We start from the raw sequence: 25,267 nt of genomic DNA on the forward strand, positions 1-25,267 counted from the left end.
GATCGAGAGGAAAATCATTATTTTGGAGTAAAATTGATCGATTTTTAGCTTTGTTGATCCTGCACCCACATTGGAGGGATCGGGATGGGAAAAGCTTCGAGTAATTCAAGCGAAATCAATCAAAATCCGGCTTTAAACGTTGCTCCATTTCGAATATAGGTTTTGATTTAGTTTTGATTGTTGCAAAGTTCGATCTGGCGACGAATATTGTAACTAAGTGATGTCATGGATTCTGGATTCTCTGTCAGTAATACAGGATCATTGTTCCTTATTTGGATCGTGATTTTTTCTGTTGGAAAATTTTCAAGGGAAAATATCCAATGGGAATGCGAGTTTGTCAACTTTCCCCTGTAGATCGAACTGTCAAAACACGACGACGATCTTTTACGCAAATTCCCCCGTTTCTCTGCGCGAACAGTCTTTGGTATAGCTCGAGCAGCCCGAGCAGCTAATAAGACTTTGCTAGAAACTTTGATCGCTGCGATCTGCGATCGTTTTACACGGTCGACAGTAAAATTCGTGTTATTTTAATGTGAGTTTATGGTTTGATTGGTTATCGGGACGAAACCGAATGCGGTTATGCGAGCTGAAATTTTAGAGGAAAGTTCGAATAAGGAACAATTTGAATTATTGTTTGTACTGCTGCATTCCTATTTCGTGAGAGGAACCGAATTACTTTGGGTCAAAACATGAAATTTTCGAAAATTCCAAACTCCATTCTCCTTGTCTCCTTCAAGTAAGAATTTTTGTGTTTTAGTAGCAACCAGAAAAAGCTGAAACATGCGGTTAGTTGGAACGAGCGTCGATGATCAGATGACTGTGGTGTCTCACGACGATTTTTTGTATTCCACGAACGACGAAGACATCCGCACGGTTACTCTCGAATTTGGGAAAATCCCAGTCGACTCGACACTCGTCAAATCTTTGAAAATAACAAATGGCACATCCGTGGGTCACGAAAAGCTGCATTTTCCTAATCAATTTTCAGCTCGAATTATTTTTCTTTCGAGTTTAAAATCTTTAAAGTTCACCTTTTAGAACGATGAATCGTACGAGGTCCACAGAGACCCAACGACCAATCCCTTGGACACCGTTTTCCATTTCAACAAATATTCCTGGTCTCTCCTCCCAAATGAATCTGAATTAGTTCAAGTTCGATACACTCCACCAATGCCGAATGAAAGGAGTGTCGATTACTTTGCACTTCTCAATCGAGGATGTACAATTGTCAAGATCATCGCCAAAGGCACATGTTTTGGTAACAATCTTTTCAACATCCAACTAAACGAAATTGAATTGACAGTTTTCAGTTCTTCTTTTCAAATATGATTGTAAAAGTTCTCAGTGGCTGAAAAAAACCAACTTAATGTTCCCTCTCCGCTTGAAATCCACATTTTTACTAATTCATAAAATTTAATTGACAAAAAATAGGTCCGAAAGTCTCCATAGACAGCGAAACTTTGATCATGTGTTTAATGAGTCAAAATGAAAAGAGGCGCGTCAAAATTGTCAATGAATCACATGTGGAAGCTCGTTTCATGTTCGACGTTGACCCCATACAGAATTCTTTCAAAATTTATCCCATGGAAGGCCAGATCGGTCCTGAATCTCACATCTACGTCGTCATTACATTCGAACCCAAATACTTGGGATATCACGTTTGTTTGCTGCCATGCTTGATCCACCATCAGGTAATAATGATAATAATAAAAATAGGTGAAGAATAAAAATTGTAAAAAAAATTCTTCAACAGAAATTGGAAAATTAACGAAATATTGATCGAATTTGTCTTGAGGTATTTGATCTCGAAAAATGTAAAATTTAAGCAACAATTTGTTGTCTTAATTATAAAAAATTACAGTACATTTCTCGACATTCGAAAGTAAGAAATAAAAAATGAAATGAAGCTTTTAAAACTTCTGCAAAGTACAATGATGGAGAAAATTCCAGTCGAGCTAAAAGAATTTATGAATCTAGGAAATTTCGTAACAAATAATGATAATTTTGTGCAGGCTCCAATTTTAATTCGGGCATACGGTTACCACGGAAAGGAGCGAAGGGAGAGGAGACGTTCCTCTATTCCCACCCTCATACATCCCCATGAAGAGAAGGATGATTTTAAGGTTTACATGTCGGACAGCCGTCACATTCGAAAGATCGAAGCTTTGGAGCCCTGTCAACGAGATCCAATATCTTTGTCCGATGGCTGCATTGACTTCGGGCGGTTCGACGTCAGCCCGACAAACTCAATTGCCACTACTCGTACCACGTCTTTTACGAATCACGCCTTCAGCGACATGGTCTTTCAGTGGCAAGAAGGCACGTAATGAAAAATCGTTTTTAGCGATCGAAAAATCGTTTTCCAGCGGGATTTAACGTGTTCTTTTTTCTCAATTCTTCACAGACGTCCGTGGCGTTTTTAGTCTTTCGCCGAATTACGCACGAGTCAAAGCCGGCGGGACTTGCTTGATCGAAGTACGCTTCGATCCTAAGGAAGAAAACACTCTTTACGAGAGAGAAGTTCAAGCTCTCGTTTTGTATCTCGAGGACGATAGTTCCCTACCAATTTTTGACGTTTCCATGATCATGTCCCTGCGTCTCATAGGTTCAGACGCCAAATATTCAAACTTTTTCTCAACTCGTGAGCATTCGATCGTCTGATCGGTCTGTTGATCCCCAACAGGCCACACTTTTCCTGCTGATACTTCAACGTGGATTCCTCAGTACGAAATCCCACGAAACATTGTGATGCCACCGTGCCTCCCCTCAAATCCCATTTACACGACCTTTGTCATCAAAAAATTTGGTCACTTGCCGATAATGTACCGCTTCATTCCACCACCTGAAACGTCTTTCAGCCTAAAACCTTCTCAAGGCATTATCCGGAGGTAGAGCAACGAGCAAAAAGCATTTTTCATAATGGAACGAAAGCAAACATTTTTACTTGCTTGATTGGATACCTTAAAACAGAAATTATCAAGTGATAGTCGTCGAGATGTTTCCCAAATGCCGGGATAAGCTGCTCTACGAAAGATGGGCGATGAGACTGAACGGTAATCCGAATTACGAAACTTTCATAGACTTTCGAGGCTTCGCCGATTCACCCTGCCTCAACGTGGCCAACTTCTTTGTCCAATTTTCAACGACGCATCCCCATTGCGAGAATATTCAACCGGTATTGATGCTGAATTCAACTCGTCATCACATTAAGTATGATTTTATGAACGGAAAGGTTTTCATTTATTTCAATATTTGTTTCTTCATTTTTATCACGAATTTCATCGTTTTTTTACTTCCTTTTGATCATCATTTTTATTTTTAATCTTGCATCATCATTTTTCTCCTTCGTTTCAATCATCTGCTGAGATTGCCACGCATTACGAATTCGTCATGGACATAATTTTAGAAAAATTGCATCTTTTTCTATTAATTTCACTTTCCGAGGGGTTAAATCGAAAAAACTGACTTATCAATGGGCTAGAAAATCAAATGGAATAGAAACCAAAGTTTTTCTTAAAAATTTCCACTCCTCAGTGCATATTTAAGTGAAAATAAATCGTTTTGGTTTTTTTCATAGTTACAAATTCGTGGATCTGCCTGAAGGAATGAGCGTCGACGTTTCTGCCGGGAAAATTTATTCCAACGAGATTTTAACGCTCAATTGGATATTTTGCCCTTTCAACGAGGGAGATTACCAGTTCGAGATGTCGTGCTGCTATTCTGCGGAGTCAACATCACCGGATGCTGAAAATCGTACGATTTATATGGAAATGACTGCTGCAGGAAAATGTGAGAAAGGATATCTCGTGGTAATTGGATGGAACAAACCGTTGACAAACATGAGTAAAAGTGAAAAGAATTTATAAAATTTCTCGAAAATGAGAAAAAAATATTTGCTCTCGTTCATCGATTCGTTTATTCATTGACATAAAATTCCTCGATTTTGTGAATTTGATGATTATTGAAAAACAAACAGGCGATTCCTGGCGAATTGATATTCGAGAAGCAATCGTACGACGAGCCTCGACAACTTGCCTTCGAACTGATGAATCCTGGGCTCGCCGGGATCCCTTATTTGTTGAGTATCCAGCACGATAATTGGCCGTACGAAGAAAAAAATCCGCGGCAGCAAGTGACGTTAAAACCCGCTTCGGGCAACCTTTTACCAGGCCACAAAGAAACCATCGAAGTAACTATTATTCCACGCGAACAAGGACATCACGAAATCGCTTTACGATATTTTATTCGTAAAAATGATCAAACCGATTGCCTCGTCTCGACGAACGAATCCCAGGAGATTTGCAGATTGAAATATTTTTGTTACATGCCTGTAATCAAGGTGAAAATGGCTCTTTACCTACCGATTGGAACGATTCATCGAGGCTCTTGTTCACATTTCAATGATCTTCCAGATTCAGGATTTGCTGCACTATCGAATTGGCAACAACATCAGTAAACATGTTCTTTGGCAACTTTTGAACATTACCAAGTACGTTCACTCTTTGAAATCATTTTCAAAACGCTTGAAACTAAAGAAGTTCTTTTTTCCTCGACCAAAGTTTCAAACCAAAAACTTTTTATCTATTTTGTAGATTGAACGAAATAATGAATGATCTCGAGGCGGACGAAAGGCGAAATCTGACGATAAAATTACCACCAATGCTCATGCAAAACTATACGTCGATCATCAAATTATTCGTTACAAATCCTACGGGCAGCGTCGTTGATTGGTCGTTGAAGAGAATGAAGAATTGTTATTGTTCGAGGATCAGTGAAAAAGGCAGATCAATTTCGTATTCACAGACGAACAATTGTTCTCACGAGAAGTTGATAAATTTTACTCCGAAATCTGGAACTCTGGAGGTATCGAAAACTTGGGGCCCAATCTGTCGAAAGTTACGACAGATTGTTCAAAAGCATTTACGAAAATACACTTTTTTTTGATTCACGTTAAAACTGCTTTGTAATCAGTTGAACCGGTTTTAAAGGTTCATCAAAAAAGTATTATCACGATGGAATTACGTTACGAAATGTTGGGAAAGCATGTGGCGAAATGGGACTTAGAAATGGGACACAATCGACACGTTTGTCTCTCTGTAGAAATGACTTGCCTATCGGGACTCGAAAAAACGTCTTTTCTGCGATACGGTCCAGTGATACAACTGAAAGATGTGTACATCGGGGATCGAGATCCCATGAATCAGGTAGTGCGAAAACGAATGAAATTCTTATTTCTACGAATGAAAGTGATAAACGGTGGTACAGTGAGTTTTTTAAAACTGTTTTCCTTTGTAGATTTGTTGGGTTTACAATCCGACGAGAAATGATGTTTCCTACTCGTTGAACGCAGACATTTTGAACCGATTCAATAAACATCATCGTCTTGAAGTTTTTCGTTGTCTCAATTCTTCTGGGATTGTTAAAAAAGAGTCGTTCGAACCTCTGATTCTTAAATTTCGACCAAGACGATTGGGAATGTATGAAGTGAGAATAAAATGACAAAAATTCTTTTCAAAAAATTCATCGAGTTTCCGGACATATGAATGCGATTGAAAAAATGTTTGAAAAAGACGTTTTATGAGTTTTTTTTTCGGAAAATTATGAATAAATAAAAATGACGCACGGTTTTGAATATTTCAAGTGTCAGAGCATAAAAATTATGCAATCATCGTGCATTAGTGCATAGATTTGTGGAGCTTTTTCAACGTTAAAGTAGATTTTACTATAAAAATCAATTTTGCATGAAATAAATGTTGTTTTTCGAGGTCGCAACTTCACTGACGATTGGCGACGAAACAAGAGAAATATCGATTAGAGGCGAATGCACCGATGACCCAATGACGAAAATTACACGAGTCACGACTCCGCGATACGATCTTTTCCGAATGAGCGAGATTCCTGTTCATTTCAACACCGACAACGTTAATTTGCCTCCTTTGCCCTTACACAGTCGAATTACGAGAATAATTATGATTCATAATCGTTTGGAACACGAACTCGTTGCCTACAAATGGAAAAGGTAAAGTTGTAGGGATTGAAAAGAAAAAAAATTCCAAGCAATGGTTATTTTGAAATATTAAAAACAAATTCAAACCCCTCCTTGGCGTTGAAAAAAACCTCAAGCTAATTTTCAAAATTTAGTGCCTTAAATTGAAAAAATTTGTACAAATAGAATTCGTAAAAAAATTGTCAATGAGAAAAAATGATAAAAAAAACTGGAACAATAAACAAAATATAAAAATAAATAAATAAATTTTCGTATTTTATTAGAAAGCATTTATTTGGAAGCACCCTAATAAGCTGTAACACTAAAAAATATTTTTATGGATAATTCAATAACGATTACAATGATATTGATGAATTTCACGAATATTTGTTACAGATACGAACTTCCAGGAATATTGGAAATCGATTTAGAGCCACGAACCGGAAGAATACAGCCGGAGGCGTTACAAACTTTTCGATTGACAATAACAACGGGAGGAAAACCATGCAGAATAAATGCTGATGTTATGTGCGAATTTATAAATCAGAGTAAGAAACGAGCTTACGAGAGAAGCGTCATATTGCAGCAGAGTCTTTGCGATCAAATGAAAGATTATTTTAAGATAACTGAGACGGGAATGTCATATCCAGTGAGTTGAAAAACAAACATTCATTTGTATTCGAAACTATTCATGAGTATTTCAATGTTTTAAAATTATTCAAATGCCAAATTTTTTTCAGCAACCAACAACAGTTTTGCTTGAAGAACCTCAACCTTTTTGTAAGCTATTATCAGTACGATGTTACATGTATAGTCCACAAGACGTAGAATTAAAAACTGAGGGGAGAGAACGCTTAAAAGACACTCCTCCGATTGAAACAACGATTGGAAAACCATCGAAATTTTCCATTCCGAATAATACTCTCCCTCTCTTGACCTTCATACTCGAAGGCATGATTTGGTAGGTCGTGATTCAAACCTATATCCGTTTATAATCCAAAATTTATCCAATAAATGATTTTCTGATTGAATACTGGAAGAAAATATTCATTTGATCGCAATAACGTCTTCAGTTTTTTTTTAATTATGAAGAAAATGATGAGAAAATAGATTTTGATTCAGTTTTTTTTTCACTTTCGTTTAGGGATATTTTACAAAACCCGAGCCTCTGCAATCGTCCGAAACCAACATTGAAGTATTCGCAAATAAAGTTAAATCCGTTGGAACGCAAAAGAGTTCAGGAGCGATCTTACACGACCCCATCGTCAAGAATGATAGAAAAAATATTGGAGAATGTAAGTCTTTGTACGAAATGAAAAGTTTGACCGATTTTCATTCGAGTCCTTGACCCCATTTTTGCAGATGATATTTATGATCGTTCACAAAGAGTTTGCCCTGGACACGATTCATTTGATACGCAAGTCCGACGCTAGACAAGCCACGTACCCAAAAATATGGCAACAGGTGCCGGGCCAAGAAGGGAGGTTGGAACAAAGCCCAGAAACTCAATGACTCTCGTCGAACCAATGTTTTGACGTATTTATTACGTTTTTTCTTTATCAATAAAAACAGCTTATTGTAATCGTTGAAAAAAGCAATCAACAGACTCGTCTTTTATGGAATATATTCAATGTTCAGGCTTTGAATTCACTTTTAATCAAACATTTCATTCCAAAAGAATTTCGGCACTTAGTCGCAAAAAGCCCACATTTTTTTCATATTTATGTCAAGCTCTCGAATACCGAAATTCTCTTACAACGAATCTTTGGGCTAAGAATATCAAACCTTTTCAAATTTGATATTTTGTTAGCTCGCCACATTCATGTATGGATCCGCGATTCGTCGAAATACGGCAAGATATTTATCACCTTTGTTCCTCGTCACTTTCTGTCCTTCTTCGGTACTCTCGTATAATTTCTCAACAATCGGATCCGTTTTCTTGGAAAGAAAAAAACGAGAATCATTTTATAAAACTCTTCGATATACTCCAATAAATTGGGTTTTTTCAGAAAAAAAAATTAAATTCATTTTCTGTTCTTGTATTTGATTACTGAGTATACTAAAAAGTGAGAATATTTTTGTTTCTAGACAATTAATTGAAATTCTACAACGAGTTTTTCATTTATTTTGTCTCTTCTTGCAATGAAATCTAAAAAGAATATTTTGCTGGATTTTATATTTGTCGTCTCAACGTCTTACCAATTGTTCTTTGCTTATTCGTTCGAAAAGTGGATGATCTTCGAAGTGTTGAACCATCCAGTCATGTAAGTCTTTTACATCTGTGACAGTGTAGACAATAGCCTTTAAAATAATACCGAAACGTTATAATTTCAAGAAATGGAGATCTAATTTGTTCAGTAAAAAAAAACTATCACATTAAATGTTGCGATGTTACATACTTCTTGAGCTAAAACGTAGGCGTACTCAGCTAGTAGAGTTTTGTTGATGATGCGCCACTTGTGTTTTGCTTTCTTGAAGTGAGGGTCTGGATACAAGAAAAACATTTTTTTCAACTGAAACAAATCAAATGTCACTGTATGAAAATAAAATCAGTGAATCAGCTTCAAAATAATAATTTGCATTTCAATAAGTTTACAATAGAAATTACCTGTCCTTTACGAAAGTAGTTTGGCAAGTACTTCATTGCGTTTGTCCTTAAGCATGCGATATTTCCATATTTCCCTGGATTCAGTGACCTCAAAGCTGCTATTCGATCCATCACATAATCGGACACTTTGATTCTGATCTCCATTCCAAGTATCAGATTATCAGGAAACATTGGTGATAGGGTGACTTTTTAAGCAATGTAAGAACAGTGTTATTGTCAATTTTACACCATGCACTGGGACGTTTAGTGATTTGAAAAATCAAAGTTTATAGAGTCTATGATTAAAACGTGCAAACAGATTATCTATTTGTTAAACCAACTCAATTCAATTATTTTTCAGATTCTATTACAATGATTGATTTTGGTGAAAAAATAGAGGATTGCTCCTGTAGCCTAAAATTTATACCTAATAAACCGCCGTAGCCGCAGCCAATGTCAGCAAACTGTACATCTTTGACACTTGTGAAATTTTGGTCAGTTTTCTTTTCCGAAAAGTGATCCGGATAGAGCGAAGTCCAGTCCATGTCCTCAGGTTTTCTAGGACTGGAGACAATTTCAAATCTCATTTAAAAAAAAATTATATTTCTAAAATGATTCTGTCGTTACTAAAAATTTACTTTATTTCGGAAGTTTTTTTCGAATTCAATGAATCCGCGATTAAATGTTGGAATTTGTGCGTATTACAGACATTGGAACTTCACCAATTATTCAAGAATTATTTTTTGTTTCACTTTCATTAATTAGGATGACATATTTCTGAGTTCTCAGTGCGAGATTTTGAATTGAGAATAATTAATTTATAAATGATCGAAATATAGTTATTATTAACGAAGAAGAAAAATCACTCACTATTCTATGCAGTGATCAGCAATCGGATTGGAGTGAGCTCGTTGTCGATAATATTTTTTCTGCGGTAACGACAACATTGTCGTTGTTTTCGCGCAATTATTATCCATATAAAAAGATATGTAGCAGCGATGGAATGAGAATGACAGAAGTACAGCCCGTTCGAGGTTAGGTTGCCCTTTCTATCGTATCATCGATGATTCATGAACATACAATGTTCGTAGATTTGAAAAAAAATGATTGACCACAACTTTTATTTTGAATTATTCCAAGATGAAATGGCGATAACTAATCACTTTCTCCACGACAATCGAATAGAATTAAACATCGAACTTCGCACGTGTAGCGCCGAGCGCGTACCGCACTGAAGGAGGGGGTAATCAGCTGTTTGAGCGTTTTATGCGCCAATTGGTGGCAAAACGTGCAACTAAATCGAAGCGCATTGGCGGTGGTAGAAGAGAGTATGGAAAAAAAAAGTGCACAGGATCGAGGTAGAAGCAAAACCGAGAGGGGACGGAGGTTCTCTGTGGTGTCGGTGGATGCATTATTTGAGATTCGAGGTTGGATTTCGCGGGTGCAGAAAACCTCGAATTTACACAATTTTGTTTTTAGCTCGTAGACGATTTAATCACGTGTTAAGATGTAATCGAAAAGAGCCAAAATTTCGTGAGTGTTTTTCAACACGTACCGGATGAAGAACAACGAACAAAGAGATTTAGTATCAGTGCATTGATGTTTTTTATCGTTTGTTTTTTCATTGAAATGCATTTTTTTTAGTGAAAAAGTTAAGGTTTTGTGTGTACATAGTGTTAATAAACTTATTCAAATCAAGAAAAAGAAAAACATCGAGAATCTCAGGTTAGTTCTCTTACAAAGACATAAAATTCACATCTTATTATTTTTTTATGTTTCGTGCTGCTGGCACGTTTTTCTTCTTTTCCTCGTCAAAGTCCAAAGTAATATAAGAGCTACGTCATTCATAACCTCTACATCGTGGTTTTGCCGAACACTAAAATCGTTTCGCGGCGTTTCCCAAGAATCCCCAAATCCTCGAAATTTCGGAAATGTCACGAGAGACTAAAAAAACAGTGCTCTAGATTTTCCAAGACTCGGAGGGTTATCACAAAGCCTTCAAATCTTCCTTTGTGTCCTTCGGGACGTTTTTTTTCTCGTTTCGCGCTTCGTCGAATTAGAGCACAGCCTTGAACCTATAGTCGATACTAGTAGATCTCTATATATCTATCTCTCCGCTCGTACCGCTTCCTAGTGTCTCTTGCACGATGATGAAACAATTCTTTGCCAAGATTCTTCACGACTTTGAAATTTTTTAGTGTTCCGAAACATGTCGGTGCGAAAAAATACCCCGGATTTAATGCATAAACGTGTACTATTTATTATCGATCCAATTCAACGTATAAACGTTGATTTTTTGGAAACGTTAGAGTTTGGTAGAAAATTTTTTCACTCGACTTATATTCCGTAATATCCGTTGCAATGCAGGGCATCTGCGGCCATTGCTTTCTTCACGAATGTCATCAATTTTTCAATGTGAACTCTGCCATTTTCCGCGTTAAATGCGAAGGGAAATTTTTTAATGAAATTCTATTCCGTGACCTTTCCCATTTTTATTTAATATTACAGAAGACTGAACAATCAAACTTCAATCCTTATGACGAGGTCTTGGACACCGACTGATCAGATTTTCATCCATTGGTGAGTACCAGAAAAAATTCCAGCAATTTATTCGTCGGAAAAACTACGATCTTCCAAGAAATCCGGCGAATAAAAACATTACTGTGTTCCAGGCTTTTAGGATGTTTTTTCAATACTTTTCACGTTCATGGACGAAAAATTGAAAATTAGCAAACGCGAAAAATATTTTTATTCAATTTTGTATGAAATTCGTGATTCAATTTACCGAGCTTATTCTCGATTATCAATCGATAATATCGATTTTGACTATTAATCGTCAATCGTCGCTCGTTCTATTCCTGTTATTCTTTCAGTACATTCAATGTAAGATCGGATTTTGATATACATACGCCTGTGTACAGAGCTGCGGCGAGTTAAATTCGTAAATAATACACAAAGCGATCGTACAGCACGTATCGGGGCTTAAGATAATGCACAACAATTGGACTACCGTCAGTCGTCAGTCGTTCTTCGATTTCTAATTAGTTCAGTTGTATAGAACATTTATTCGATTGAGTTATCGTGCGCGAGTCTCGTGTAAATTTTCAAAAAATCGTTCTATCGCGTTTCCTTTATTATCGTCAACTTCAGTCGTTATATTCAAACGCAAACTCTCTTTTTTCCCGATAAATTTTTGTCGACGTAAACGTTGTTATGAATTCGTGGCTGACCGATCCGAGAACGTGGTTCGATGGTGAGACGAACTTGGTAAATAAACACTCCTTTCTTCCTCCGGAGGCGTGATCTCGAAGTCGAAGTTTTTTGTTTTGTTTTTTTTCTCCCTCCTTTTTTACGTGATTTCAATTCGTAGTATTGAAAAAGCACGTTGTTTTGATGTCAAAAGAAACTCAAGCTGACTGACGTTGAGAATATTTTTCGTGTTTTTTTTCTACTCACTTCGTCGTGACGATTCATTTCATTGGTAAAAGCTGTTGAACCGTGTGTTACTCAATGGAGCGTTGAGTGCGACGATCTCCCGAAATAAAGTTGGGCTTTGGAAAACTTCTCGTTCATTTTTTTATCGATGTTTTTTCATTTATTCATTTTTTCGATATATTTTGCCTCTGATTTTTCAGTTTTTAATTTATTGAGTCGTCAGTGCCAATAGGTGAACGCTGGAAATTGAATTTTTCGTTCACATCGAAGGCACGATTTTTTCTCTATCAATTTTCATTTTTAATGCGATATTTTCTCACTGTTGCGAAGCGAGAACCCTGAAAGGGAGTTTCTTCACGAACGGAGGGAAATGCTGCGCCTCGCGTGTCAATGCTAGCAGTTTTATCGACTCTCGTTCATGGCTTCGGAGCCACGTGCAGTTCAAGTTCACGCATCACCGTTGCTGCTTCAAAGCAATGAGATTTCCCTTGAGATCGTGAATCGTTTGTTATGTTCATTAACGTTAATCTTCAAACGAAGGTTTTTACGTTCATCCAATTTTTTTATGTAGATTTTACGTCTTTTATTTATGTATTTATTTATTTTTGTTTTTTCTTTTTTTTTTTCATGTATTTATTGTCGTTTTGTTAAAGTATTTAATATCGATTTATTTATTCAGAAAAAAATGAATTATTTTGACGTTTTTTTTTAATACTTTGAATGAGTTATTTCAAAATTCGTGTAATTATGGCATTGGACTGAGGAATTGAAACTGTTGATAATAATTTAGGCTGTTACGAGATAAGACTCGAGTAAAAAATGAAAAATTTTGGTTTTATATCAAAGATATGAACTCGAATACCGCGAATAATTCGTCACGCTCCGTCGCTCTTTTCGCCTCGAAAACTTATTTCGGAATTTCCGTCACAAACTCGAAACTGTCGAACTCGTTTGACAAATTATTTGAAAAAATTGCTAGATCGTCAAAAAAGCTCGGAATCGCAAACGAAGAAAGTGTTTTTTGCACATTCGTTCAACGAAGCGCAAAAAGCTGGATAGTTTCGTGGAAATTTATACAATGGAAACCGGATAAAATTATAATATTAATAATCTCTCTAAAACGCTGAGGTAGATCGTGCTCGAAGGATCGTATTTTATGGGTGTCTAATTCGATCGATTTTTACTCCCTAATTAAAGATATAATTACTTTAAATTAATGTCAGAGTTATCAATTCGAAATTGTAAACAAATTTTTTCGACTTATCTTTTGGCGAATGAAATTACAAGCCATCAATTAATCGGAGTTCCGTCACTGACTGCACCCCAAATTTCATTCCTCCCTGGCTAAAATACTAGTTTCTTATGTAAAAAATCGCTTTAGAGAGCGCAAAGGGAAAACACAGCGGAAAATGGATGAAGAAAAAGTATTAATAAAAAAACGGAGAGCTGTGACAGCAATGGTCCAAGCCAAGAGGAAACAAAATGCCGAAATAACCAATTTCGTTCAACCTTTAAGGTAACTCCTGTATTGCATGCTAGTCAAATGAGTGCTAAATTTTCAAAACGCTTTTAGACCAAGTTTAACGTATCGATTAAATGTATTGTTAGTGGATTTGTATTACAGCATATCTCATTAAGATGTAAAAATATTAAAAACGCTAGTTTTGCAAAGCCATCAACTGATAAATGCAAATTTTCACGCTGACACATTTTCACTGGTATTTTTCAAAGAATTATCTGCCTTTTTTGATCGATTTTATTGCAACAAGTCTCATTTTGTTCCTCAACTGGTCCTCTATGAATCCACCATGCAGTTGTTTTTTCAACTCGATCGTTTCACTGTTGCAGCTAATTGTTCATTAAGCGAAAAAACTTTTTCATTAATGATTTCTCTCAGGAATGAGTTTGAAGGAAAATCTACGTGGTGAATTCGCAGAGGATCAGTTGAGGAACAAAACGAGACTTGGTGCAATAAAATCGGTTTAAAAATACAGACGATTCTTTGAGAAATAGCTGTGAAAATGTGTCATCATGGAAATTTGCATCGATTAGTTGATAGTTTTGCAAAGCTATCATTTTAAATGTTTTTTCACGTTAATAAAATATGCTTGAATACATATCTACTAACAATAAGTTTAATCGGTACGTTGAACTTGGTCTAAAAGCGTTTTGAAAATTTAGCACTCGTTTGACTAGCATGCAGTACAGGAGTTACTTTAACGTAATATATCTTCATTACTGTTAAGAAAATCGACTCGAATTTTGTTCCCAGACCTTCGTTATATACTTCATTGTCATTGCGTACGTTTTTCATAAACTTCGTAAGAAGCGTTTATTCGTTGTATGGAAAGTTAAGCGATCGCTTACGCACAGTCTCTATAACCCTGTGTATTTTTTTCATATTTAAATACATTTATCTAAATAACCAATAAGACGAACCCCCCTTAAATACACGTGTCAGTCGACTACCGATTTAAACTCCGTAAATTTCAAGATTTTCTCAAGAAAATCGTTTCGTGCATGAACTACCTTAAGCTACAAAGTTTCTCGCAGTGTCACGATTGAAAGAAGAAAAAACTTGAAACTCGAAAGATCCTCTAAACCGCTTTAATTTCGCTGTTTATTTCCACGTAGGAACGCTCTACGATCAATCCCCGATTGGCTGCTATGCCTTTCCCCCTCCACCGCTCCTCATTCCTCTCTCTCTCTCTCTCTCCTTCTTACATTTCCATTCTCGTACTCTCCTCTCTGTTAATTCACCTGTTAATTGTCCTCATACCCGCGCGAGATTTACATCCCACGTGGGATAATCGTTCACCTTTTTCTTTCGCGGTCTCGGCACGTAGTCAGCGTGTGTTAGACCCACACGCTCACACACGTGTTTATATCCGCGTTGTACGAGCCCTCGTGAACTATTGTTAGTATTGTTCCGTACCACGCGAGGCCACCAAGGAAACTCTCGTGCAGCATTCATCGTCGTCGGTATAACAACGCGACAGTCCGTTTGCAATCATTGCTCGTGCAACTCTTCGACGTTTCCGCGTGTGCCAGTAATTCGAACGCGCTTTTTCCCCACTCTTTTTTGCCGCTCATTTTCTCCTTTGGACTTCCAAATATTCGTATAATTTCTATCCACTTTCCCATACGCCGGTCAAATATTTACCGGGAAACATTCGAGCTACCAACCGAGACTCGCATTCGATCGGCTCTCGAGCGATCAACCTCGAGATTTTTACCGCACTAAAAAACGCTCTCGGCCACTCGTTTCGACCGTACAAACACACTCTCTCGCAGGCTCTACGAAAGTTCTCGATTTTTCAAAAACTTGACACATTTTTCGAGTCGGGGTTAACCGCATACGGTGAAAAATTAGTCGAGTGACTATTAAGGTACTCCTTTCGCATTTTGAACGTATTTTTTGGTGGCGCGAATTGGGGGGCACTCGAAATTTATTGGACTGATTCCTAACCTCTGAGAAGTCCCAGTCGTATGAAAAAATCGTCGATTTTAAGCACTCGGTAACCCTTTATTTTCATCGTCGCTACGGATTCCTTGCATTTTCTTCTCTCCGTGACACAGTTCGTATCGGGAATTTATAATTATTTGGTACATTAATTATCGAATATAAATGCGGTGACGAGGAATCTCCGTAAGCTCCCGTATAAATTTTACGATTTTTCAAGTTCCATTCCTTATTAAACATTCGATAACCTGACCCGAAGTTTCCTCACTCTCTTCCCATGCACTTTTACTTAACTGTAACTTGAAATCAGTCATTTGCAGAATATTCGGGTTCGTGAAAGCAATACCTTAAACGGAGAGCTGCAATTCACGATGTTATTATGGAAAGGAAATTGAATATTCCTATTAAAAAAATAATATATTGACTGTTCACAGTAGAAACTTTTACCAGAGTATTCAGCAAATTGTGACGTCACGCGGTGAATTTTACCGCGGCCCACTGTACAAATTTGCACAAAGATCTTGTCGCTATATCGGCCTATTTTCCCCTTGTTTTTACACACTCATCCGAAGTGCGTGTAAATCACCGTTTCAGTGCGTGCCACGAAATTCGGAAACGAGCGATCAATTCCTACGTTGGGGCAAAGACATTATTTAACCCTGTTGCACCGTAAAGTTCACCGAACATTTTGTAAATTTTGGTACCCGCGTACCCAAAATTTCACAATCTGCAATATTTACTATAACAAAACTGAAAATTGCGCAAAATATTGATAATTAAACAGTGCCTTGCTCGAGTAAATATTTTCCATTGGCATCGACCGCGTGAATAATCATCCCGAAAGAGAAGAAAGTTCGATCGACTTTTCCCCGTTTCCTGGCCCCCGGAGGCGTATCCTCGAGCGGATGTGGTCAGGGCAAGGGACATAAAAAGGTGACGACACGCTCCACTATTGTCAGCGCTCTTATCACTTTCTCCCTCCTCGGTGAGTCTCTCGCGCGGTTTAACGCGTGACACACTTTCCCGAGGACTCAAAACCCGCAAAATATTGCACGCACCCACGCCGAGTATTCAGTCGAGATAAAGTTTCGTTCGATAGTGTCGCCCGTGTGTGTGTGCGCGCCGCCTCAAAGTCTACGTTTATCCTCACTTTTTACCTCCGCATTGCGAGCATCGGGGCCCTGGCGAGTTTATCGCCGCGTCTTTCTTCACGCTCGATTCGATTATCCGCCGATGAAACTGTATCGCATCTCTCGCGTATTGTCTATAATCGCAAACGAGTCCGATACCAGCGATACTCGCGCGTCGAAAAAATATCCTCCTCGTACCGATCCAACGCGGACGCTCTCGCCTCGCAGCTACGAATATCCGTTCAAGTTTATTTCAGAGCTTCGAGACACACGTGCGCTCCTCCACATACGCCGCGTGAAAGTGCTGACGGTTTACAATACACAAAGAAATATAATTAATTTCTGTATCACAGGTTGCACGACGCGCTGCGCCGCCCCGTAGAATCGCGCTTTGCCATTCATTTCTGAGACTCCTCTCGGCTCCTCCCTCGAATTCTGACTTTGACTGTTTGCGTAAAACCGGCGTGTGAAGGTGAGATAAAGGGGGGAATCCGAATCGTTGGATGCGGAGAATTTGGCGTGTTATTCAAAAGTTTGAAAAACTTTTTCTTAGTCTCTCAAATGCTAAGATGTATGCATTGAAAAGTTTGCCAATTTTTGGGCAAATAATTGATTTTACGAGGGTGAAACCTCGAAGTGAATATTTAAAGTAGGAAGAGGAAAAAATTTAATTATGAGAAGAAAATAAAAATTTGAAAAATAATATGAAATGGAAGATATTTTGAAAGGATTCCACTTTTTTCTTCGTTTTTGGCCGAAATTTATGAGAACGAGGAAATTGTCATGATTTTTAGAATATTCCGTTTCGATTCGGTCTTCTCGATTTCTTCAATGCGGTTTTTCTCGTATCAAGAGTCCCGAATCGAGACAAAACCCATTTTTTCATTGTGCTCGTAACAATGATTGGGAATTGGCACCGAAAGGAGTACATTTTATTGAGTGAGATTGTGGCAAATCATTGTGTACACAAAAATTGAAAAAAATTGAAAATACACGAAAATGAAAAAAAAAAAAAAAAAAATATGCTAAGCTTTGAAAAATCGATGGCTGAGTGAACCCCGAGGATGAACAAATTACGAAATGATTGACAACGAGGTTTCGTTGAGAGTGATAAAGCGATGATTCAGTTGTCGAAGAATCACCCGCGACTTACCTCCGCGCACTTTGTTTCTCAGCGGTGCAAAAACGAGCGCGCGACTCCGTTCGCTTCTCTGCAGTTTTTGCCGTTTTACGGATTTCTTATCGCGATCTGCATGCTCAAGATCCAGCGAGATTAACGCTATATTCGCCGTGTACAACGGGAATAAAGAGGAATAAAACAATAAATCCAGTGCTGTGTTAATTTTGCGTTACAGCGAGCGCTGCACGAGCACTCGCTGTCGAGTCGTTGTTTCCTCCGCGTTTTAAAAAATACGAGAATATTTCCTCGCTTTTTTCAGACGTTTATCCTCGTGTCTGAGGAGTTTACAGTGCGACGGAGAACAAACGATCAAAATTTCTTCGCGCCGAATTCGTCCACGGGGTTCCGAAATCGCGTCTGGAAATTTCGCGTCTCGCACTTCCGCAGTGGGACAAACATTTACAAACGAAAAGCACGCGATTCGTTCAATTTTTGGGAATTTCGATCCTCGATAAGTGCCGGAAAATCGAGGCCCGTTTTTCGCTCAACAATGTCACACGTACGCTCGAAAACTACTGCTTCGAGTCCCCGAAATTACAGACCCGTTGTCCACCATGCCGGAGACCACCGGAGAAATCAGTTCGCGATTTTCAAAGGACGCTCTCAGGACATCGTGCAACGAATCGAGCATCGCTTCCACGAGGTAACGCTCATCTGGCCCAGCATTTTTTTTCTCCTCATAATAATATAAAATATCTGGAAATAATAGTATCATCAAATCGAGTTATCGCGATTGTGAAGAAGGGTAAACTCGACTCGAAAGTGGCAGGAAAATGAGACCGAGGAATCCGGGCTGCCGGAATTTTCTCGTCCCGTGTTTACTCACTCGTCCACGTGCTCTCGAGATTCGGAAATACCGATCCTCGATACGGATTCCCTGTCAATTTTTTCGTCGAGAGCAGGCGACTCGTTTTTGAAGTTACAAGCAGCGTTATCGGTGAACCGGCTCAGTGATAACGAGGCGTTATCGACTCCGAAGGGCATAATCCAACACCATTTTTTGTACGTTCGATAAAAATAGATGCGAGCTCGGTTGAAAACTGAAAAATAGTTCTCGTCCGCTGGTCATTATTTAATCGAAGTTAACGATTCTCCGGATTTGCCGGGCCATTCCACTCGAAAGTATTCAACAAAACGGATATTTTGTTTTTCAAATTTTTGCACTATTTTTGTCAAAGTTATCGTAACATACGATGAACGAGACATTTTTTCGTTCAGGCATCCCCAAACCTTTCCGCCCCACATTCTAGAACGTTGAAACTCAAAAACCTCGATGTTCAAAAGTCCTACAAAATTTCTATAGCAAAAAAATTAAGTTTTTCCAAAATTCCGTACTTCGCTGTTGCGAATCGTCGAATAAACGGTCCGAGGTGCATTCGAGAATGGGAGAGTCGGTATCGAGAGTAAAAATATTGGTACGCCATGTCGAGAAGTGTCTCGGGAGTGAATTTAAACCGAAAATACACTTGGCCGGATTCGCTTATTCTTCGTGGCGCGATGTGCCAATTGAATTTCATTTCTCGATCTCATCACAGTCGCGAGAATTATTCGGATGGAGTAACCTATATCGTCACTTAATTTGTGCTCTATAACTTAGACTCGGCATGCGAGAGTATCGCACGATCCATTTATTCTCGCAATGGTCCTTTGGGTGGGCCCTGGTTTTAATTCCTTTCGTAATCGTCGCCGTCCTCGTCACCGTGTCTGTGTTCACTGCGCGGCGACGCTTTTGGCAGACTCGAGTACGCGGGGGTTCATGCATCTTCGTATCACATTGTCATGATTCACGAGCATTTTCTGCCACGAAAATTGGAAAATGCAGTGGCGTTTATTCTCGCTGTGTCTGCGCGCTCACCTTGAGCCAGGAGCATCGCTCACACATTTCTTACTCCCAGTCGAGTTGACCCATTTTCAGGGATTCCGGAAAAAATTTCGAGCATACCGACTCACCGGATTCCGAGTCTCGTTGTTTTCAATTTTCAAAAGAAAAAGGAAGCAAAAACATGAAACGATGATGGGGAATGTTTTAAGGTAACTCCTGTACTGCATGCTAGTCAAATAAATGTATTGCTAGTGTATTTGTATTAGAGCATATCTTATCAAGATGTAAAAATATTAAAAACGCTAGTTTTGCAAAGCCATTAACTGATAAATGCAAATTTTCACGCTGACACATTTTCACTGGTATTTTTCAAAGAATTATCTGCCTTTTTTGATCGATTTTATTGCAACAAGTCTCATTTTGTTCCTCAACTTATCCTCTATGAATCCACCATGCAGTTGGTTTTTTTTAACTCGATCGTTTCACTGTTGCAGCTAATTGTTCATTGAGTGAAAAAACTTTTTCATTAATGATTTCTCTCAGGAATGAGTTTAAAGGAAAATCTACGTGGTGAATTCGCAGAGGATCAGTTGAGGAACGAAATGAGACTTGGTGCAATAAAATCGGTTTAAAAATACAGACGATTCTTTGAGAAATAGCTGTAAAAATGTGTCATCATGGAAATTTGCATCGATCAGTTGATAGTTTTGCAAAACTATCATTCTAAATATTTTTTCACGTTAATAAAATATGCTTGAATACGTATCTACTAACAATAAGTTTAATCGGTACGTTGAACTTGGTCTAAAAGCGTTTTGAAAATTTAGCACTCGTTTGACTAGCAAGCAGTACAGGAGTTACCTTAAGGGCTTAAACACACTCGCAGGGACGAAAAAACGAGGTTTTCTTGATTTTTTTTTCGAGAAGAAAATAAATGTTTATTGGAAAGCAGTGAACGACGTTCGTCAGTATACATAGTTCGTGTTCTTGTACAATTTTTTTCATCAAAAAATTTCTCGAAATGGCGCAAGCCCAGCCGTGTTCCTGCAACACCTTTTTTGAGCATCAGCTGCGGTGGACGTGATAACTAAAAGCTATTAATCCGATCCATGTCAAATTTATGCCACTTATTTATTAGAATCATAGCTTGGGCCTGGACGGAGGATTTGTAAAAATATTGATGAAAAAAAACGGCGTCAGTTTTAACAAAAAAATCGTTTTTCGAGGTGCTAAATTTTCGGTTTTTTTGTTACGATTATTTTTTTCCAAAAAAATACGAAGTCCTTCGTCCAGGCTCTGGCTACTGTTATAATAAATGAGTGGATTGATAGCTTTGTATCTAATGAAAAAAATTTCGATCTTTCCGCCCACCACAAGTAAGCCCTCAATGAGAATTCCACATAGACGATCGAACGTCGAGCGATTAAATTTGCTCCGCGGCGATATGGCGCAGCTATGAATTCAGCGTCATCGATTTGTCACGTTTTTTGAAGTATTCAGGTCAGACTGCAGTTTCTGAGGACACCGAATATGACGCTTGCATGGAAATCAATATTTAGCAATCGACCTTCAATGGATCGGGCTCTCCGAGTTCGCGTCGCACACTATCCTTGGCATTGATCGAGCAGTTTTCACGTCTCAGAAATCGCCGAGGTCCGATGAGCAGAGACGAGAATGAAAATTCACTCCCAATATATTCGAGTCTCGTTCGATCCCGGCCCTCTCGATCGATTAATCACAACGGATATCATTTTCTTCCCTCTCGAAGTGATATAAAGAGGAAAAATACAGAGATAGTGTATCTTCGGCCGGGTGGCCATCATCGCAACTCGTTATCAGTGGACTGTTGTGACCAGGAGTTCGGAGAGGTTTGACGTCAGTCACCGTCGTTGAAGTCCAGTGTGTTCCGTAGCGAGACGGCGAAAGCAGTTTAAAATCGAATCCTTTCGAGTTAATTAATTGGTCGGAAGAGTTGAAAACCCGAAACAAAGGAAGCACCGATGAGCGAAAAATCGAAGAAATTTTGCTCGACGGACCGAATCGACTGAAAGTGTGCAGACACTTTCGAGCTCATTTTCTTCCCGCTATTCTTTCCTCGTGCGATCCGACCAGAAACATTATTTCGCGAATCTCAGTCCGCGGAGATTCGACAAAAAACGTGATCCTTTTTTCATCTCGTCTCCTGCGGAGGTCACACGTGGTGGACGAGCGTTCGACATGCCTTCGATAAGTGGTGAAGTTTCGATTCCTCTCATCGAAAAGTTGACGATTAAAGTCGAGAAAAAAGAGTTGTTCGAGGCGAGAAGCGAAGATAACGCGGGGTGTTGATACTGACTGAAAAAAACGAGCACAATGTCGCGCAACAAAGTGACAAGCATTTGCGGGGACTATCGAAAGAAAAAGCGGACTCGATCGAACACTTGTAGATGACGAAAGCTCTATTCGTATACACTTTACACAAGGTCAATGAAACAAAACGTCTAATTCGCCCTTCGTATTGAGCTGCGATGATCAGAAATTTAACAAACCATCAAAATTTTAGCGAACAGTTCTCGTCGAACAACGATATTACGAGAAAAATATTTTTTGCCCCCCCGCGCTGTCACCGACGACCGCCAAATTTTCCTAAACGTCTTTTCGCTCCGAGAGCGACGTGAGAATTCGACGATCGATTACTCTCTTCTATCAAGTCCGGGATTAAGATTATTTCGGCGAGGAGCAATTGGCCTACTATGGAAGTCAAGCTGGACATTGAAGAGGACGATATAAGCGCGAGTCAACCGAACGAACAGTCGACTCTCTTGCCGCGAGCGAACAATGTCCATCGGCGAAGTTTCGGTAGCAGCAGTTCCGCTAGCTCGTCCAGCCTCTTGTCACTTTTACGCGGTCACGGCCCCAGATCCTATGGATCGATACAAGCTTGTCATCAAGCTGTTAAGTCGTTCTGGAATCGAAGTAAACAGGTATTCAAAGATCCTTTACGATTGAGTTTCATTAGTTCATCGAATTCGATTCGTCGATCGTTCTTCGATCTCATTGAAGAAACCATTCTCGTTTGACGTCAATTCGACAGAGGATCGCTCTTCGATCTTATCGACGAAAAGTTTGCTTTAATTGTGGCCGATCCGAGGGGCGAGCGCGCTTCGGTCTCCTCGGGGAATTTATTCTATTTGTGGTAAATTGAGCAAACGCGCGATGGTTCTTCGATCTTATCGAAGGAACGATTATTTTCGATTGACGCGTCGATTCGCTGCGATCGATCGAACGAAAGTTTTCACTTCAATTCCTTTGTACCGAGCCCACTTTTTTCATCATTTTTTTGAGGCCATTTTGCCAGGATTTTGAACCCGGATTTTCGGAGTGCGAGACAATTTTTTATTCGTTCGTCAAAGCTCAAAGAGCCGGGAAAAATCATTTTTTGTCGTATTCCACCGATGCAAATTTCGCCTTCAAATTCGAAGCTGCAATCACGAGATTTTTTGTACCAGACGGAACTGTCACTGAGTTTATTTTTTCCGTCGAGAATGAGCGATGGTTTTGGGCAAGGAAGAAAGTAAATTTAGACTTACGCGGTGAGCCAGTTGAATGAAACTTCCTCAATGAAATTCGTTGGCTCCAAATATTCGGGGGTTTATTTTCGCGAATTAGTTTTAACACGTGCCAAAATTCGGCTAAATATCGAGCACCGCGTCGGTGATACACGGGCTTGAAGCGTTGAGACGCACCAAATAATCCCGTGATGTACTTACGATGATCGACGACGTGGCATCCTGACAATTGTCCGAACATTTCAAACGTCCGTACACCCCGAGCAACAAAATCGTCGTTTATTAATCAAATTCTAATTTACAACTTGTTTCACATTGAATTATATTTATTTATTTGTCAAATACTTCATCACGGTTCGTGCGCCTTACCGATGACTTCGGATGGCGAAACTCTAAAATTCATTTCCTTCGCGCCAGTGTCGTCAAATCCGGCTTTAATTTAAGGTCCCCCGATAAGCACAGTTCCAGGGTCTCTTACGGGGCCAAATTTTGAACTATTTCATTTTCAATTTTGAGTTTTTAGCGCGCCACCTTATGAGAGAACTCGCAATAATATTAATCGTGAAAAAGTTGTAGCGTGTTCGAGCTTCGGAAAAGTTTCTATCGCGAAGAAAATTTACCACAGATTCCGTTTCTTAAAAAAACATTAGCTTGCGGGGCTTTCGAGAAAAAAAGATGAAAAAACTCGAGTTTTTGACGCGTCGAAAGCGGATGTCAGCCACTGAGTTGGACTGCTGGTAACAGCTGATTGAACTTCGGGCAAATTCGGGAATCACGAGAACTTCATTAAATTTATTTTCGAGACTGACTCACGTGCTTTCATTCGCCCAGTAGCTTCGCTTTTTTCAACGAATTGACCATTCCTTTTTCTCGGTGGCGCATTACACCGATATAAACTTTCTTTCGCACAATAAAAGTGTTCCCCAGGTTACGTGTATTTCAAGGGTCACCGGTACCGACTCGATCATTAAGGAGTTTCGGTACACTCCACACAATGTTGTCATGCTAAGTCGTGTTAGGAAGGTAAAAAAATTCAAAAGTTCAGAATTTTATAAAATTTGGTGAACACATTTCTTTTTTAGATTTTTCTTCTACACCGTTATCGAGTAATTTAACTCGAAAGATCACGTGTATAAGCATAGCGTTTCAATATGTATAATTATACATTCCGGGCATGAGAACTTTGCTTTAATATGCTTTATTATTCGATAACTATGTAGAAGAAAATTTCGAAAAAAATTGAGCCTTCGCACGTTATATTGAAGAACATTATCACCAAGTTTTATCAATTTAATATTTGTTAACAGGTATGGAAACTCCTAAACTAAATAAATTTGATTTTTTATGATATTCTTAAAGCATTTTATTACACTCTTGTGATAAAAATATTCTCAACGTAAGTGTTTATTAACTTTGTTAAAAATTTATTCTTGAATTGAATCAACATAAAGTAGTTGCAAACTTGACTAGTCATAGAACACGGCCGAGCTGCTTTAAAAATATCCGGAAACGTGCGTCAACGCTCATTTCCAAAATTATCAAACACCCGATTGCAACGCGAGTAGTGAAAAGCCTCAAAAATATTTATCATTCGAGCGACGAATGATGAAAAAACCAGCGATTTTTCTAACCCCTAGAAACTCGTTATCGCCTTTGACGAGTGTCGCGCGCAGCGGCGTCGAAATTGTCGAATGCGAAAGCGATAAATCCGACAGTGGGAGCTTGATTAACCGAATTTTATTAGGTCACGAACGATTCGATTCGATATCATCGTCGAATCGAAGATTTTGTTTGTTTCCGAGCAGCTGCACACCCCGCAGCGGAGTTATTTTCCCCGGAGCTCGGGGCTTCCTCTCAATGACGGTGCGAGGAACGCGTTAGAACGCTCAACGCTCTGGCCCACCAAACAACGAGAATTTATTGGAGTAATTATTTGAACAAGGAGACGAGGCTCGTCGCGTCACTTTTTCTGGCCTCACTTTTCCTCTCTCACTCCCGCGGCGCTTCTCCTCTTTGGCTCGCACGCCGCGGCGAGGATAGTTTCAACGATAATGCGTGTAGACTGTTCAAACGAACGTTTGAACGACCTCGCGCCGTAGCCCGTATTCGTTTCGAG

At 39.0% G+C, this 25,267-nt stretch overlaps 3 protein-coding genes across 8 annotated transcripts in view; 2 read left to right on the forward strand and 1 right to left on the reverse strand.

Moving 5' to 3' along the window:
• Nucleotides 1–278: 278 nt before the first annotated feature.
• Nucleotides 279–7,584, forward strand: LOC122407235 (cilia- and flagella-associated protein 65). Its single transcript, XM_043413310.1, is given in 18 exon segments — nt 279–532; nt 758–948; nt 1,039–1,258; nt 1,432–1,691; nt 2,013–2,319; nt 2,405–2,888; nt 2,971–3,210; nt 3,578–3,809; nt 3,977–4,339; nt 4,413–4,489; nt 4,593–4,863; nt 4,989–5,204; nt 5,296–5,484; nt 5,766–6,019; nt 6,383–6,635; nt 6,727–6,947; nt 7,131–7,281; nt 7,349–7,584. Coding segments are annotated over 17 exon segments (4,056 nt in total). The 5' UTR covers nt 279–532; nt 758–780; the 3' UTR covers nt 7,499–7,584.
• On the reverse strand, nt 7,500–9,823 carry LOC122407231 (tRNA (guanine-N(7)-)-methyltransferase). Its single transcript, XM_043413302.1, has 6 exons — nt 9,444–9,823; nt 9,001–9,137; nt 8,595–8,779; nt 8,386–8,499; nt 8,186–8,287; nt 7,500–7,924 (listed from the first exon to the last, which is right to left on the reverse strand). The coding sequence occupies exons 1-6, from the start codon at nt 9,548–9,550 to the stop codon at nt 7,793–7,795; spliced, it is 777 nt and encodes a 258-aa protein (XP_043269237.1). The 5' UTR covers nt 9,551–9,823; the 3' UTR covers nt 7,500–7,792.
• Nucleotides 9,824–9,920: 97 nt separating this feature from the next.
• Nucleotides 9,921–25,267, forward strand: part of Arms (Ankyrin repeat-rich membrane spanning) — a 33,801-nt gene continuing 18,454 nt past the window's right edge. For 2 of the 6 annotated variants that reach the window (XM_043413274.1, XM_043413275.1), the window contains exons 1-2: nt 9,921–10,298; nt 11,082–11,153. Coding sequence is in view for 3 of the 6 variants with exons in the window: in XM_043413276.1 (XP_043269211.1) it covers nt 22,336–22,566 (231 nt within the window). In the remaining 3 variants the exon portion in view is untranslated. Of the gene's footprint in view, nt 10,299–11,081; nt 11,154–11,807; nt 11,827–17,639; nt 18,425–22,295; nt 22,567–25,267 lie in introns of those variants that run through there. The other 4 variants (XM_043413281.1, XM_043413280.1, XM_043413277.1 and 1 more) reach the window with 4 other exon arrangements.

The sequence above is a fragment of the Venturia canescens genome, chromosome 2, assembly GCF_019457755.1.
Source record: "Venturia canescens isolate UGA chromosome 2, ASM1945775v1, whole genome shotgun sequence".
Lineage (NCBI taxonomy): Eukaryota > Metazoa > Arthropoda > Insecta > Hymenoptera > Ichneumonidae > Venturia > Venturia canescens.

Coding starts and splice junctions, on each gene's coding strand:
- LOC122407231 (XM_043413302.1), bottom strand. CDS start 9,550: ATGGATAATAATTGCGCGAAAACAACGACAATGTTGTCGTTACCGCAG. Junction 8,288..8,385: donor CCTACGTTTTAGCTCAAGAA/GTATGTAACATC, acceptor ATTATTTTAAAG/GCTATTGTCTACACTGTCAC. Junction 7,925..8,185: donor GAATAAGCAAAGAACAATTG/GTAAGACGTTGA, acceptor TTTCTTTCCAAG/AAAACGGATCCGATTGTTGA.